This window comes from Carlito syrichta, unplaced genomic scaffold (assembly GCF_000164805.1).
Source record: "Carlito syrichta isolate Samal-C Ts95f unplaced genomic scaffold, Tarsius_syrichta-2.0.1 Scaffold81542, whole genome shotgun sequence".
NCBI lineage: Eukaryota > Metazoa > Chordata > Mammalia > Primates > Tarsiidae > Carlito > Carlito syrichta.
Genome location: NW_007025638.1, coordinates 96,805 through 111,029, shown reverse-complemented (window position 1 = coordinate 111,029; position 14,225 = coordinate 96,805). Strand labels below are relative to the sequence as shown.

Below are 14,225 nucleotides of genomic sequence, written 5' to 3'. Positions count from 1 at the left end.
AAAAATGCTTTAAACAGGTGTGGGTGGGAAAACTATAACAGCAGCTATGCCAATGTATTTATGTAATGAGAACACTGTGTGTGCTGAGCCCAGGTAAGGTCATCCTCTTTCTGAAACAACAGTGAACAAGGATGTCATGGAATGAGAGGATTTAAAACAACAAAGTCAAATGTTAGCAAAAGGAAACAGAAAAATATTAGAAAGAATAAAACTTTAATGAATGACAGAAAATGAAAATTAATGATCTTAAGAGCCTTAATATCCCCATCTACATTTAAGACCTTGTCTCTACAATACAAAAAAAAAAAAATTAGCCCAGCATGGTGGCACACACTTGAAGTTCTGGCTACTTGGAAGGCTGAGATGGAAGGATTGCCTGAGCCCAGTAGGTTGAGGTTGCTGTGGCCGTGATCATGCTGCCTGGGTGACAGAGTGAGACTCTGACTCCAAAAAAAAAAAAAAAAAACCGGCAGGAAAGGCAGCAATTCTAACCTATTCCTAGAAATTATCCTGAAGAAATAATACACTGATTTTTCTCCCATCGGTGCTGCTGGTATACTCTTTCAAACAAATCATTAACTTGCATTTGTAAAAGAATAAAGAAATATAACTTGGTGTTTCAAGTCAGGACTTTATCAAATATAAAATTTAAAGTCATTTGAATCCTTAAGAGGGAAGTTACTTTATGTTCTTAGATACAGAGGACACATGGAAAGGACTGGAATTGATAAAGCAGTGAAAGGAGAATGGAGCCTGGTTATAATTAACTGCACTCGAAACCTGCAAAGTACTAACAGTGTTCTGCTCCACCAGATTAGTGCCCGTCATGTAACAACCAGTTTTTAAAAGTCTTTCCCTTTATCCTGGATGTCAGTACATAGACTGTTTCATGGTTAGTAAAGTTCTTTTAACAGAAAATTAAGGGTTTTTTTTGGAAAATGATCTTGGCTAATAATTTATTTTGGTAAGTTTTATACGATGGGTTAATTTCTGGAAAGATGTTTTGAAAAGGATGTAGGGATTAGAAGGCACAGAGATGACAATGTAAAGACAGATTGTGTATGAACAGTTTCTGAATGTTCCAACTCATCACTTTCATTAGCCAACCTGAACTGTTGCAGGTTTCATTTCCCACCAGGACACTGCGACTCTTAAAGTATAAATAGTCATTTGTATTAACTCTAGTAAGAAGGTGGCTTCAGCTGGAAGAACTTACCAACAGAAACACTCTTGAGCTTATAGAAATTACTTTGGTAAATGGCCTCTCTTGAGAAGGCTGCTGAAAGCTCTGAACTGTGAGGATAAAACACATGGTTTCAGACTGTGCACTCCGCTGCTACAAACTATGTCTTGATGGGATCAAGAGGCTACATTGATTCTTGGGTTTATTGCACAAACAAGCCATCTCTGACCTACCTGTGACTGCAAGTGAAACAAGGTAAACTCCAAGAAATGAAACAGTGGGTCCCTAACACACTCTCTTCCCAACAGGCAATCCTCTTACGTGTTTCATGTCAAACAGTAACTGCGAAGCCACTGAAGCTGAAGATGGCACAGTGTGGCTTTCTTCAGTTCACCTCGTGTAAAAAAGCAAATTCCGACCTGGGAGCCAAAGTCCCTGCTCTGTCTTCTTAGAATAGCAAAATATGTTTTCTCCAGTTTGGGGAGCCTGTGCTGAGACAGTTTCCTACTGGAATGTATGCACACTGTTGACCTCTCTGCTTCAAGGTCACTTGTCCTGACTCTGCCCAAACAGCACAGGCAATGTGTAGCAATAGCTTAGTGTTTAGTGCAGTGCTTATGTTTCCTCCTACCCAAAGGTCACTCTCTCTGTTGATTCATGGGTAACAAAAGGCCTAAGGAGTTCATGACAATCACAAATGCCATTGTGTCAAGTAAACCTAAGTCTTCCAATGAAGCATCCACTTGAAAGCAAAAACACAAAACAAATAGGTGGAATGACAGTTTCTGTTTGCTCTTCTTTTGCTTTTGACATCACAGAGAGCTTATTCTTTTCTCCCTCAGTTGAGAATTTGATTTTTTTTCTTCCAAGGAAGAGCTGTCCTGAGATTTAGCTTATAAGAGTATTTGAGCCACGTACGGAGAATGAGTACTGGCAATAGCAGTCAGCAGAGGCAGGTCATTAGACTCAATCCTGAGTATTGAAAAAAAAAAGAGTATTATTTTAAAATAACATAGTTTTATAGGGAAGCCTTATTTCTAGGTACCAAGCTTGCTAGATTATTGTTTAAAACTAATAAAAAAGTAAAGTAGCTGGAGATATAATAAACATTCCCTTAATGAGATCTCTCAGTGGCCACTGCCCACGGAAGCCAAGGGAGATGGTTCAAGAGGTGTGTCACGCACACTTGTGGACACAGAGCTGTTTTTCCCATAGCACGGCTCCCCCAACTGTCTGTAACTTTTCTGTATTCCCAGTCCAATTTCATTATATCATATTTCAAGCTTTTCTCCATTAGCTTCCCATTTCTCCAGTTAATACTACTGGATGCATATAGATTTTTCATCTAGGTTCAAATTAGTTTTAGAAAAATGCTGATATTAGTAAAACCTTGGGTATTTGTTCAACAGGTTATATAAAACCTGATCTTCACTACGCGTTAGAGCCACAACATTTTGAGAGCAACGTAACACTAAAAGTTACCAGATTAAGAGACATCAGTTTCAAATGGACAATGTTTGGCTGCCTCTCAAAGCAGAGGTGGATACAGTATGGGCACTGGCTACACAATGCCAGGGTCTTGGGAAAAAAATTTGGTCTGTTTTGTCTGTGGAATACATCTTAATTCTTTCCCTTGCATCCCCTCAAATAAAAATACAAATAAAAAATTGGGCTGGGCTCGGTAGCTCAGCATGTAATCCCAGCACTTTGGGGGGCCGAGGAGAATGGATTGCCTGAACCCGCGAGTTTGAGACCAGCCCAGGCAACGTGGCGAGACCTCGTCTCTACAATAAAATAAAAAATTATCTGGGTGTGGTAGCACGTGCCTGTAGTTCCAGCTACTTGGAAGGCTGAGGTGGAAGAATCGCTGGAGTCCAGCAGGTCGACGCTAGGATGGCCGTGAGTGTGACACTGCACTCCAGCCTGGGCAACAGAGTGAGACTCCAACTCAAAAAAACAAAAAACAAAACAGCAGCTGGCACTACTTCATGGAGTTTTCTATCCTTCTCCAGCAGTGGTACATATAGATCTATCTTAGAGTGAACAAGAAAGTCTTTAGTACTTTTAGTGTTGCTGGCCCTGATAAAAAGAGCATGAGCAGAGTCCACCAGGAATGAACTGAGAGGACCTAGAGATGAATGCTGCAGGAAGCAGATTGCTTTGAGTCTTCTGGCAGTGTTGATGATGGACACTGTAAAAGGCGAGGACCACGCAATATTCCAGAAATGGAAGGTCCACATCTGGCAATGGGAAGGCTAATAATGAGACAGGATTAACATACTGCTCCAGTAAAGAGCCACAAACAGGCCAAGAAAAAAAGGACAAAGATGTGATGCAAGTTAACTGCAAAAGCAAATACCTCATAAGGTGAAAGTATTTTTTAAATGAAGTATGTAAGAAAAACACATGATAGGAAATGCCAAGAGCCAAACAATACAGTGGGTTATACTCTGGGTGTGAGAGATTAAAAGTCTGATGAGAATGCGAAGGCCTGAGTCTTAGAGTCATACCCTGAGTAGAAGTTTACTAAAGAACTTATAGGTTGACATGACAGACAATATTTTCTTTTTCCTAGTTAGGGGAATCATCACCATGGATAAGGGGGGAAGTCCCCACGTATATAGTGTCTTTTTATTCTCTACTGAATAAAACAAAAGGCAGAATTTATTTCCCTAAAGAAGTTATGGCAAATTCCCCCTGGAAGATGACAGACATTGCTAGCAGCATAAGCTGTCTCCTGTCTGGTGGGCTTACGAGAAGAGGGAGGAGAGCACAGTCCCCCGTAGACATTCAAGTCCAAGAGAAGCCCCCCTGCCCCCACACCACAGGTGGAAGAGCCTGTGATTCCTTCTCCAGGAAGGGAACTGCACACAAATGTATACACAAGCTGCTGCTGCATGTCTGACAGCTGGTGACTCTGGCATCTCACTTGATTACTAGAAATGGGCAGACAGTGTGGGATTCCTTTTCTTTTTTTTCAAGCACAAGATAATCCAGAGGAAAGAATAACAAAGTAGCACCAGCTCACAGTTTTGCAGTTGTGTCCAGGTGTGAAACCCATGCTGTTCATTGGGGAGTTGTGGAGGCATGCAGCTGACACCCCAGATACTCTGAGCAGACACCACGCTGCAGGGTTAGGGTGGTAGAGAGGGTACAATTCTAGGGATAGCCTTAGGGAGAGGTGCTGTTACTGCTCAGAACTCACCCCAGCACAACACCTAATTCTTTCACATGAACTCGTGTGTGTCCCCGAAGATATTCAGACAGCATCTTACTCTTCAGGTACATCTCCTGTAGTCTGTCTTCAAGATGCATGATGCACTGCAAAGCCAACAACATGCACAGTAAGGGCTAGGATTCAAATCTCCGCCAAAATTTCAAGAGTTAAACTTCTCTTAATTCATTTTTTTTTTTTTTTTTGAGTTGGAGTCTCACTCCGTCGCCCAGACTGGAGTGCAGTGGCCGCTCCCGGCCACCGCAGCCTCGACCTGCTGGGCTCCGGCGATCCTTCCGCCTCAGCCTTCCGAGTAGCCAGAACTACAGGCATGCACTACCATACCCGGCTGATTTTTTGATTTATTGTAGAGATGAGGTCTCGCTGCCCAGGTGGGTCTCGAACCCGCACTCTTAATTCATTTCTAAGTACACAGCTATAATCTTATCTCTTTCAAATACACTTAAAAAATTACAAGCCATCTCAAACCTTACCACTTGTAGGTATAAGAATAGGACTTTGAAAAAAAAATAAAGTTTACTTTTCTGAACAATTATTAAGACTTTCAAGGCTGGGGGTGGTGACGCATGCCCATGCCTATAATCCCAGCACTTTGGGAGGCTGAAGTTGGAGGATTGCTTGAGTCCAGGAGTTTGAGGCCCTACCTCTAATTATAAAATTTATTAGAGGCCGGGCCTGGTGGCTTACTCTGTAATCCTGGCACTTTGGGAGGCCAAGGTGAGCTTAGGATTGCTTGTGTCTAGGAGTTTGAGACAGCCTGGGCAACATAGTGAGACTTTACCTCTACAAAACCAAAAAAAAAAACCAACATAAAAATGAACTGGGTGTGGTGGCACATGTCTATAGTTCCAGGTACTTGGGAGGCTGGCATGAGGGTCATTTGAGCCCAGGAGGTTAAGGCTGTGGAGAGCCATGATCATGCAACTGAACTCCAGCCTGGGCAAGAGTGAGACCCCAACTCAAAAAATAAATAAAAAACTTATTTAAAAAAATTTCACATGTCATTATAGTCTTTTTAAAAATGTATTTTCGACACTTGAACTCATTCTATAAATACAATTATTTCTTGCTTTAAAAACCTTATAATAATCTTTTTCCCATGTTATTAAGAATTCTTTATTGATGCGATTTTTATGGCTGATATTTAGAATGTAAATTTAGGATTACTTAACCACAAAGCAATTTGCATTTTTGTTGTTATAAGTAATTTAGTGAAGAATATATTTTTTGGTTCTTCCCCCCACCTATATTTCAGAATATTTTGGTCCAACACATTCCCAGAAGTAGGATTATTAGAACAGGTCATTTTGAACACATTTTTTTTTTTTCTTTCAAGAATGAATTTTGGCCAGGCACAGTGGTTCAGTCTGTAATCTTAGCACTCTGAGAGCAGTGGGGTTCGAGACCAGCTTGGGAAACTTGGTGAGACCTTATCTCTACAAACCACAAAAACTAGCCAGGCATGGTGGTGTGCATCTGTAGTTCCAGCTACTCGAAAGGCTGAGGTGGAAGGATTGCCTAAGCCCAGCAGGTCGAGGCCGCAGTGGCTGTGAGCATGGCACTGCACTCCGGCCTGGGCGACAAGAGTAAGACTCTAAAAAAAAAAAAGTGTATTTTAACTAGGTCTTTAATAACAATAAAGAAAAGGCAATTATTTCAGGACATCTTTACCCTTGGAATTCTGTTCAGCTTCATTTTTTTGGGAACAGCAACCATCTGTGTCTTTCACCAGAGGCAAAAGCTTTTGCATTTGGCAGGCAGAGCTACCCAAGCCTCTTCAGTACAACACCTGATGGCTTTGGCAACGGTAATTCCATCATACATAATTTTCTTCTACACCATTAATGCCTGTTATTTTCAAGGTAAAAAGATTAACAGTTGCATTTGAAAATGTTGATCTTGACCATCTGGGCTGATCAGAGACATGGAAAAAATACCTGTCAGAGATGCAGTCTTTCCAGTTTCTCATTAAAATTTTAAATGCACTATTCCAGTTTTTCATTAAAATCTTAAATGCACTATGTCAGGTGGATGAAACAAAACTGCTGGGTGACTAGAGAGTAATAATCAAAGCAAGGAGGATCTCACCGATTCTTATGGAAATGTTCCCCCAAGTAAACAGACTTAAGTGGTAAAAGGATTACCTATTAGGTTTCAATTCCTTATGAAGTGACATAAAGTTTTTAATAAGAGTGTTATAAAATGTTAAAAGAACATTCATATTACATCGGATCCTTGTTTTGAAATAGTTACAGTGTTTTCAGTCTTGGTGAAAACTGCATAATGCAATGTGGAAAGAAAGAGAACTTCAGTCTATATGGAATATATACTAAACATGAAATCAAAGCATTTAAAAAATTGTTAAAGACTTAAATAATCAAATAGAACTATGATGGAGTTTTTTCCCTTCTCTTGGATTTTATTCTTGAGACAGATGTATTCAATTTTTAACTTCTGAAATTTCAAATATCTACTTTCTCCTTCTGTACTGAAGTTTCTAATAGCCAATTGGTCAGCTCACTGTAGCCTCAGACTCCTGGGCTCAAATGATTCTCATGCCTCACCTTCTGTGATGCTGAGATTACAGGTGTGTGGCACCATGCCCAGTTATTTTTATGAGGTCTTATTAGGTTGCCCAGGCTGGTCTTTAACTCCTGGCCTCAAGTGATTCTTCTGCCTCAGACTCCCAAAGTGCTGAGATTACAGGTGTGAGTCACCATGCTCAATACATTTAAGAAGAATTTTAAACTGCAGACAAAATGTTCTTTAATCTTGGTTTTGTCAGGTTGAATAAGTCATTCACATGATAAGTGATTAAACATACTTCTCGTTCAAATAAATAATTAGATATAATACTTTATTGCTTTGACAGCTAGGATACCAAATGTAACAAGAGCTATGTACTATAGAATTAAATATAAAAGTTTGGCAAATACTTATTGCAATAAAAAAATTAAGTCTAATATATCTTCTTTCCCTTACAGGAGAAGTTAGTCACTAAATCAGCATAACTCAGCCTGCTTCTAGAAAGAACAACTGCCTACAAATGTAGAACAAAAAATAAGGTCATATCAGCCCATCAGTTCGGGACAGATGTCTGCAAGAATACACTTCAGTGTAAAACCCAAATAAAGATATTAGTAAAAAAGGTGTTGTCAGTCTTTACCACCATTGTTTCATGATACTAATTATTAACTCAGACTAACGGTAGCTGTTTAATGAGTGCTTATAATGTTTGACACCATTCCCAGTACGTTACATTAATTCTCTAATTTCCTAACCATATGAGTTAGGCTTTATTACTTTCCTGGCTTTGCAGATAAGGCAGCTGAGGCTCTGAGAGGTCTAAGCAATGGAAGCTGCATCTGACTCCAGGCTACTGGCCTTTGAAGCTACTGTACACTGCCTTTTAACGTATCTAATCTTGGCATGGTGCTCTGAAAGTTTAAAAAGCAGTATCATGTCCATAATTTTTAGAAGAGTCTCACAGCACACTTGTTGAATGGGTCTTATCTTCATTCTACAGAAGAGAAAGCTTAGGATCAGAGACACTCAGCTTGTCCACTATTACACAATGAACTGAGGCAAAACCTAGACTTTCCCAGATGTGTTTAGTGGTCTTCCTGCCATGCCACCCTGTCACGACTTTGACAGCAACCAGAGAGTATTTCAGAGCACCTTCTTCAAAGTCACAAAAGTCTTGATTATTTCTGAGGAATGTGGTGCAAGTGTAGATTTGGTCATAGGAACCAGGAAGTGACCACTCCATTAGCAACTGGTGCAGCTTCCTAACAACTTGGCAAACAGGTCTGTATCAGTTTTGGAGGCCAGAAGGCAGAGGGCAGATATTTTGATTTGGGGTCAAGTTGCAGAGGCAACGCTGTGCAGGAGGGAGGAAACAGCAGTGAAGGCCAACTCTTCCATGGAAGTGGTCTCCCTGAGATCCACACACCAAATCTTTTCCTAGGATGAGCCACATGTCTTGGAGTATCCTCCTCTTTTTAAAAAAGCAGTCATCATCACTGGAAAAGCCTTCTCTTCCTCTTTTGAAACCTTTCTCTCTCCCTCTCTCAATTTTCTCTTTCTCTCAATATATTTTCTCTTAAAAAAAAAAAATATATATATGAATATATTTTCTCTTTCACTCAATTTCTCCATACACAGATAGTGAAATGAACTTGTTGTGTATATTAACTCCAGTGCTAATACTTTTCCAAGAGTCTACAGGTTCTGTTGTTTGTATCATGTATTATTTATAAATAATGTTATAAAAATGATTTTAAAATCCAACTTAAAAAGGAACTGATATCATCTTACATGTACACAGTACTTCAAAATTTATACAAACAGAATTTTATTTCATCACTAACACCTAGTGAAGACAGTCGCTGAGCAGAAGAAGCCACAATCCCTTCTAAAACTGTCCTGCTTCATATGGGTCGAATAAAAGAACGATGAGTTCTCCAATGGAGGATGTGAAGTTCTCATGCTTGATCACTCCCCCTGTCTTTACCTTACCATGTACCTTGTTGAGAAAGATGCCAGTGCCACTCTTGCTATTGTTTCACAGAAGGGCTATCGTTACTGAAATCTATCCCATTTGATAGTTTTATGTTGCATGTTCTATTTTACTTACCCAAACCTTCAATTATGTTAGAACAATACTTTTGAATTTGAGTTTTTATGATCAAAATTTTGTTAAAAGCATCTTTAAACTATATTTCTTTGGTGATATAAGAACAAACACTTACAAAATCAGCAGGGAGATGAAGCTTATAGAGCTGTAAAATGGACTGAAGTAAACTGGACACCTGGCTAGAGACTAGAACGTCCTGGCCTAGCTTTGTGCTGTCCATCACCTTCCTCTGACTCGTGGCTACCTGGACGCTCCACTTGTCCGTGTCTGCAATAATACAGACGGCTTCAGCTATTGGCTCGTCCAGCACTGGATGCTGAAAGAGAAACATGTTGGGTCAGCATTCCACAACACTTTCAATGGCTTTCACAATGTACAGAGTGTTTATGTTTAGCATTAGACTAATGGGGTTTTGTTTTTGTTTTTGTTTTTTTGGTATAGGCAAGGTCTCACTGTGTTGCCTAGCCTGGTCTCAAACTCACAGGCTCAAACAGTCCTCCTGCCTTAGCCTCCCAAAGTGCTGGGATTACAGGTGTGAGCCACTGTGCCTAGCCCAGAGACTAATGGTTTGGAAGTTGATGGTGGGAACTATGGAAATTTAGAACTTTACAGACTCAAATACAAGTGTCACTAACTCATCATTTATAATTAATTCGATAAAATTGCTTTCAATCATTTTTTTCTTACACCCAGGAGGTACACTATAAATGTTGTTAAATGTGCATAGAAAGTGAGAAGACATGTGCCTCACTACATTCCTGGCTATTAAAATCCCCTCTTTTGGAAAGCCTGCACTTTTCTTTGAAAAGGGGAGAATGTGTACAAGGAGTAGGATTCCACTGCTGTCTCTCCAGTAACAAGGGTGGGCAAGGTAACACTGTATTTTCCTAAAGTTGTATCTGCAATCATTAAGCAAGATTTGTGCTACATACATAAATCGTCTCTAACAACCAACTGAAATCATACTAAGGCATGCATTTATTTATCCAAATGAAGTCAAAGTTTGGCTACTGATAAATATACTTAAAATACAAAATTCTCAATAACTGGGCAGTTATGGATTTAGCTGATTAACAATGAGTAAATGGTGCCATAGAGTAAACAGGGTAAACACTGGAGCAGTCAAGGAAAAGGGCCTTAAAAAGTCTAATTTTGCTAAAGGGATCAGAGTGCAACTGCTTCGCCACTAGCATGTTCTGGCACACGTACTTAGTATCCTGAGTGTACAACCCAACATCACAACAGGACTGCCCTTCTAGGCCCCAAACTAAGCGGGAGGGATGAGGTGATAGAGACAGTTGTCATAGACAATGCATATGAGCACAGTTACCAAGGAAAATTAGTACTGGCTCACTCTGTCAATCAATCCCTCCCACTACCCTGGAGTGGCCATTTGCTGCTTTTGTCTGCATAGCATAAGTTCTTCCCAATAAAGTTCATCTTAATTTCCCTTTGAAGAATGACCTTTCTTGGATACGGGTTGGTGGGATTGGAATCAGAGCCACACCCTCCCTCTACCAAGGTGTGGTCACATGGTACAAGCTATGACAGTGAAATGGTCCTTCCTTGGAGTTCTCTGTAAGGAGGGCACAGCTACTGAAATGGCTGACACTGCCACAATCCTGCCCAATAGCAATTAATACATACGCTTCCAGACAGTTCTTGGATCTCCAGAGTTGCCTTGTTTCCTCTCTGTTCCAAGCCTGGTTCTTTGGTCTTTTCATCAATTCTATGAGTTCCTAATATCCTTCTAATAAAGTCTCTTCTGCTTAAGCTGACAAGAGGTAGTTTTTGCTAATTGCAACAAAGCACCCAAACAGATACACAACCGTGCCACTGGATGCTAGTTACCTGTGATTTTCATGACTTGTGTTAACAAGTGGCGGGAAGGCTGCAAATGGAAATCAAAGACATATGCTGTCACCCTGTAATTTTAACACATGGCTGTACCTCTAGTCCTGGACTCTCATATTCAAGAGGGAGCCCATGCAGCTTTGTATTCCTTCTCACAGATGGGAAGAAGTGATGGAGGGCCAAATGAAAACTTTATTGGGACCAACATTTTCCCCACACTATTTCCAAGAGGGGAATGTTCATGGTTTATCTTTTTCTAGTGAAAGGAACAGTAATCAGGCAAAGTCTAACATTTATTTAAATGCATGTTCAAATACTCTTAAACATGGAAAAAGGTAACTTGATAAAGAAGACTTCTGAGTTAATAAAGCCTTGTTTCCCAAGATGGTTCTCATTTTGTAGACTTGCTAACCGAAGAGTACAAAGGTTTTCTCACACACACAATGATCCTGCTACCCCTCCCCCTCAAAGGTTTTCATGACCCTTCACTCCTACTCTTTTCTCTCTTTTTATCAGTTGTGTCATAAATTTACCACAAGATGATGATGACCTGCCATCAATGTGCCTGACCCTTATGAACAACAACAAAATATTAAATTTGAAAATCGAAGAGATTTGTATTTTCAGCTCAAGCCCCTTTGCTGCTTTGCATCTGTCAGAAATCTTTAATGTGCTGGTAATACCACAGAGCAGATCTACACTGAGGGCCTTTCCCTCAGTACTGACTTTATGCCAACATATGTACAATGAATTGAATGTATGCCAATCACCATCCACAGTGAAACCATGCTTTTGGGGTAGGGGTGGGGGGCAGAAAAGTTGATTTGTAGTAGAATATTTGGGCCCTAGGTTCGAATTGAACCCAATCTTCTAAATCTCCATTGCAGTGGCAGGAAGGGAAGCATGTGTCAATTCAATAGCCCAACAGTCCACAGACTATAAATTGTATGGTACTATGACGTGTTAAGCAATGAAATACTGGAATAAGGGCAATGAGGCTCACTAGGGAGGAGATGACTGGAGGATTCTCCAAGCCTGGGTTACATTAGAAGGTTGTAGATTTAGATATGATGATAAAAAGGGGCAGAGAAAGTTGGCTCCATTATTTTAAAAGTAACTAAATGCCTAAGAGAAATGTTAAAAAAACAAACAAACAAAAAAAAACCCAACTAACATGAAAAATACACACAAGTCGTTTTGAAATCACTGGAGCAAAGAGGCAGAATCTGAGGCAGAGACTTGAGGAGAGACTAAAACCAATGCGTGCGAGGGTTGAGACAACCGAAAGGAATCTGTGAGCCCATTCCCAGGGGTGGGGCTGAATCTTCCTCCTGTGTCCTTCGCCCTAGCACAGGAGCTGGCATTTGACGAATACTCCTTACTGCATTAAAACACAACAGGGTAAGCACAAGCAAGCAGCAGCACTGACGAGAGCACCTTGCATCCCCACAGCACAGGGCCTCTGGTTTTCATCATGTAGGTTCCAGGAACAGAGAAGTACCAGCTGGACAGGCTCTGAAGAGTACTTTTAAAATACTCCAAGACTTACACTTTCCCAGTTACTAAACACCTAATGCACACTTCCCTGACTATATCCACAGGCAATTCAATTGTCTCCAACTAACTATATCATTTAGTAGCTACTTATGTATTGACTAAACAATAAACATCTTTTAAAGGAAGAACAAAATAACAGTTAAAAAAAAAGAGAAAGAAATGCCGGACAGTAACTACTTTAATTACAATTCAAGGGGCCACCAGGCCACTGGCTAGCCATCCCTGATCAGGCCTGAACTTGTACAGGGACAGAGAGTTGAACCTGATGTTCTGGCAATTCTGGAGATTTTTGACAATCTTTCCAAGGAAAACTCAACCCCATTAGAGAGTGGGCAGTTTAAACATATTATGATTTGGCTTTCAGCTAATCTCTAGACTTTCGGGATTTAAAGACTCTAAGATCCAGAAAACCATGTCTGGATGCTCTGGTTCTCAATTTGAAATTCCTCTTAGAGAAGACTCTATTTTTTAAGGCATATTTAGAACCACAATAAACAATACACTGAACTATATGTATGCTTCCTTTTAATACAAATTTTTTATTGGTACCTTAACAGTAGAAGTTAGAAAATACTGAACTGTCAAGAAAGTGTTATTTATTTTTAATTTTTTTGAGTTGTGGTCTCACTCTGTTGCTCATGCTGAGCAGTGGCACAATCACAGCTCACCACTGCCTCAATCTCCTGGACTCAGGCCACAGCACTTGGTCCAAGTAAATGTTTTAAGCTCACAATTTTTTTTTTTTTTTTGAGTTGGAGTCTCACTCTGTCGCCCAGACTGGAGTGCAGTGGTGGCTCCCAGCCACTGCAGCCTCGACCAGCTGGGCTCTGTCAGTCCTTCCGCCTCAGCCTTCCAAGTAGCCGGAACTACAGGCACACTCTACCACACCCGGCTAATTTTTTGACTTATTGTAGAGATGAGGTCTCACCAAGTTGCACAGGTGGGTTTCGAACCCGCGGGCTCAGGCAATCCACTCACCTCAGCCTCCCAAAGGCGTGGGATTACAGGCTGAGCCACCGAGCCCGGCTTAAGCTCACAATTTTATCAAGTTCACATGAACAGCAGAGTACACACAAACACATACACTTATCATTTGCAGTACTTTCAAGAAATTAAATACTCTAAAAAATGCTATAAAACGTAAGACTTAATGACTTAAACACATATGCAAAGCCTGATACACCCATCAGCTCTTCTGGGGAGCTTGGGCACAGGGCCTGAAGAAAAGGAAGAGGAAGCTTGTGGCATAGCTCTGCCACAAATCACATGTGAGCCTCACTTTGGCTCCTGTATACCTTAAGGAAAAGGGAGATATGATAAGGAGAACCATCAGCTTAGTCCGATGACTTGGTAAAATTCCTCTTCCCGAAGTTTAAACCATTCCCCTCCTACTGATTACCATGACACTTTTAGGTTCTATGATTCTATGAGTCTATTTTTTTTTTTTTTTAAGAGTTGCGGGTCTCACTTTATTGCTCTGGCTGAAGTGCAGGGGTTCTAGGCTCACTGCAACCACGAGTGCCTGCGCTCAAGTGATTCTCCTGCTTCAGCCTCTCAAATAGTTGGGAATACAGACATGATCCACTGTGTCTGGCTCCATGGATCTAATTTAGATCTATCATATAAATGGTATCACATAGTATTATTTCTTCTGTTGTTGGCTTATTTCGCTTCACATGATGTCCTCCAGTTTCAATCATGTCACAAAAAACAGGATTTTCTTCTTTTTAAGGGCTAAAAATATTCCATTGTGTATATAT

At 40.4% G+C, this 14,225-nt stretch overlaps 1 protein-coding gene across 1 annotated transcript in view; it reads right to left on the bottom strand.

The window, feature by feature from the left end:
• Positions 1-439: 439 nt before the first annotated feature.
• FNIP2 (folliculin interacting protein 2) overlaps positions 440-14,225 on the bottom strand; it is an 83,366-nt gene continuing 69,580 nt past the window's right edge. Inside the window, exons 15-17 of the mRNA XM_008055346.1 lie at positions 9,170-9,370; positions 4,389-4,504; positions 440-2,155 (exon numbers count right to left, since the gene is read on the bottom strand). Coding sequence (XP_008053537.1) covers positions 2,077-2,155; positions 4,389-4,504; positions 9,170-9,370 — 396 coding nt within the window. The 3' untranslated portion in view covers positions 440-2,076. The remainder of the gene's footprint in view (positions 2,156-4,388; positions 4,505-9,169; positions 9,371-14,225) is intronic.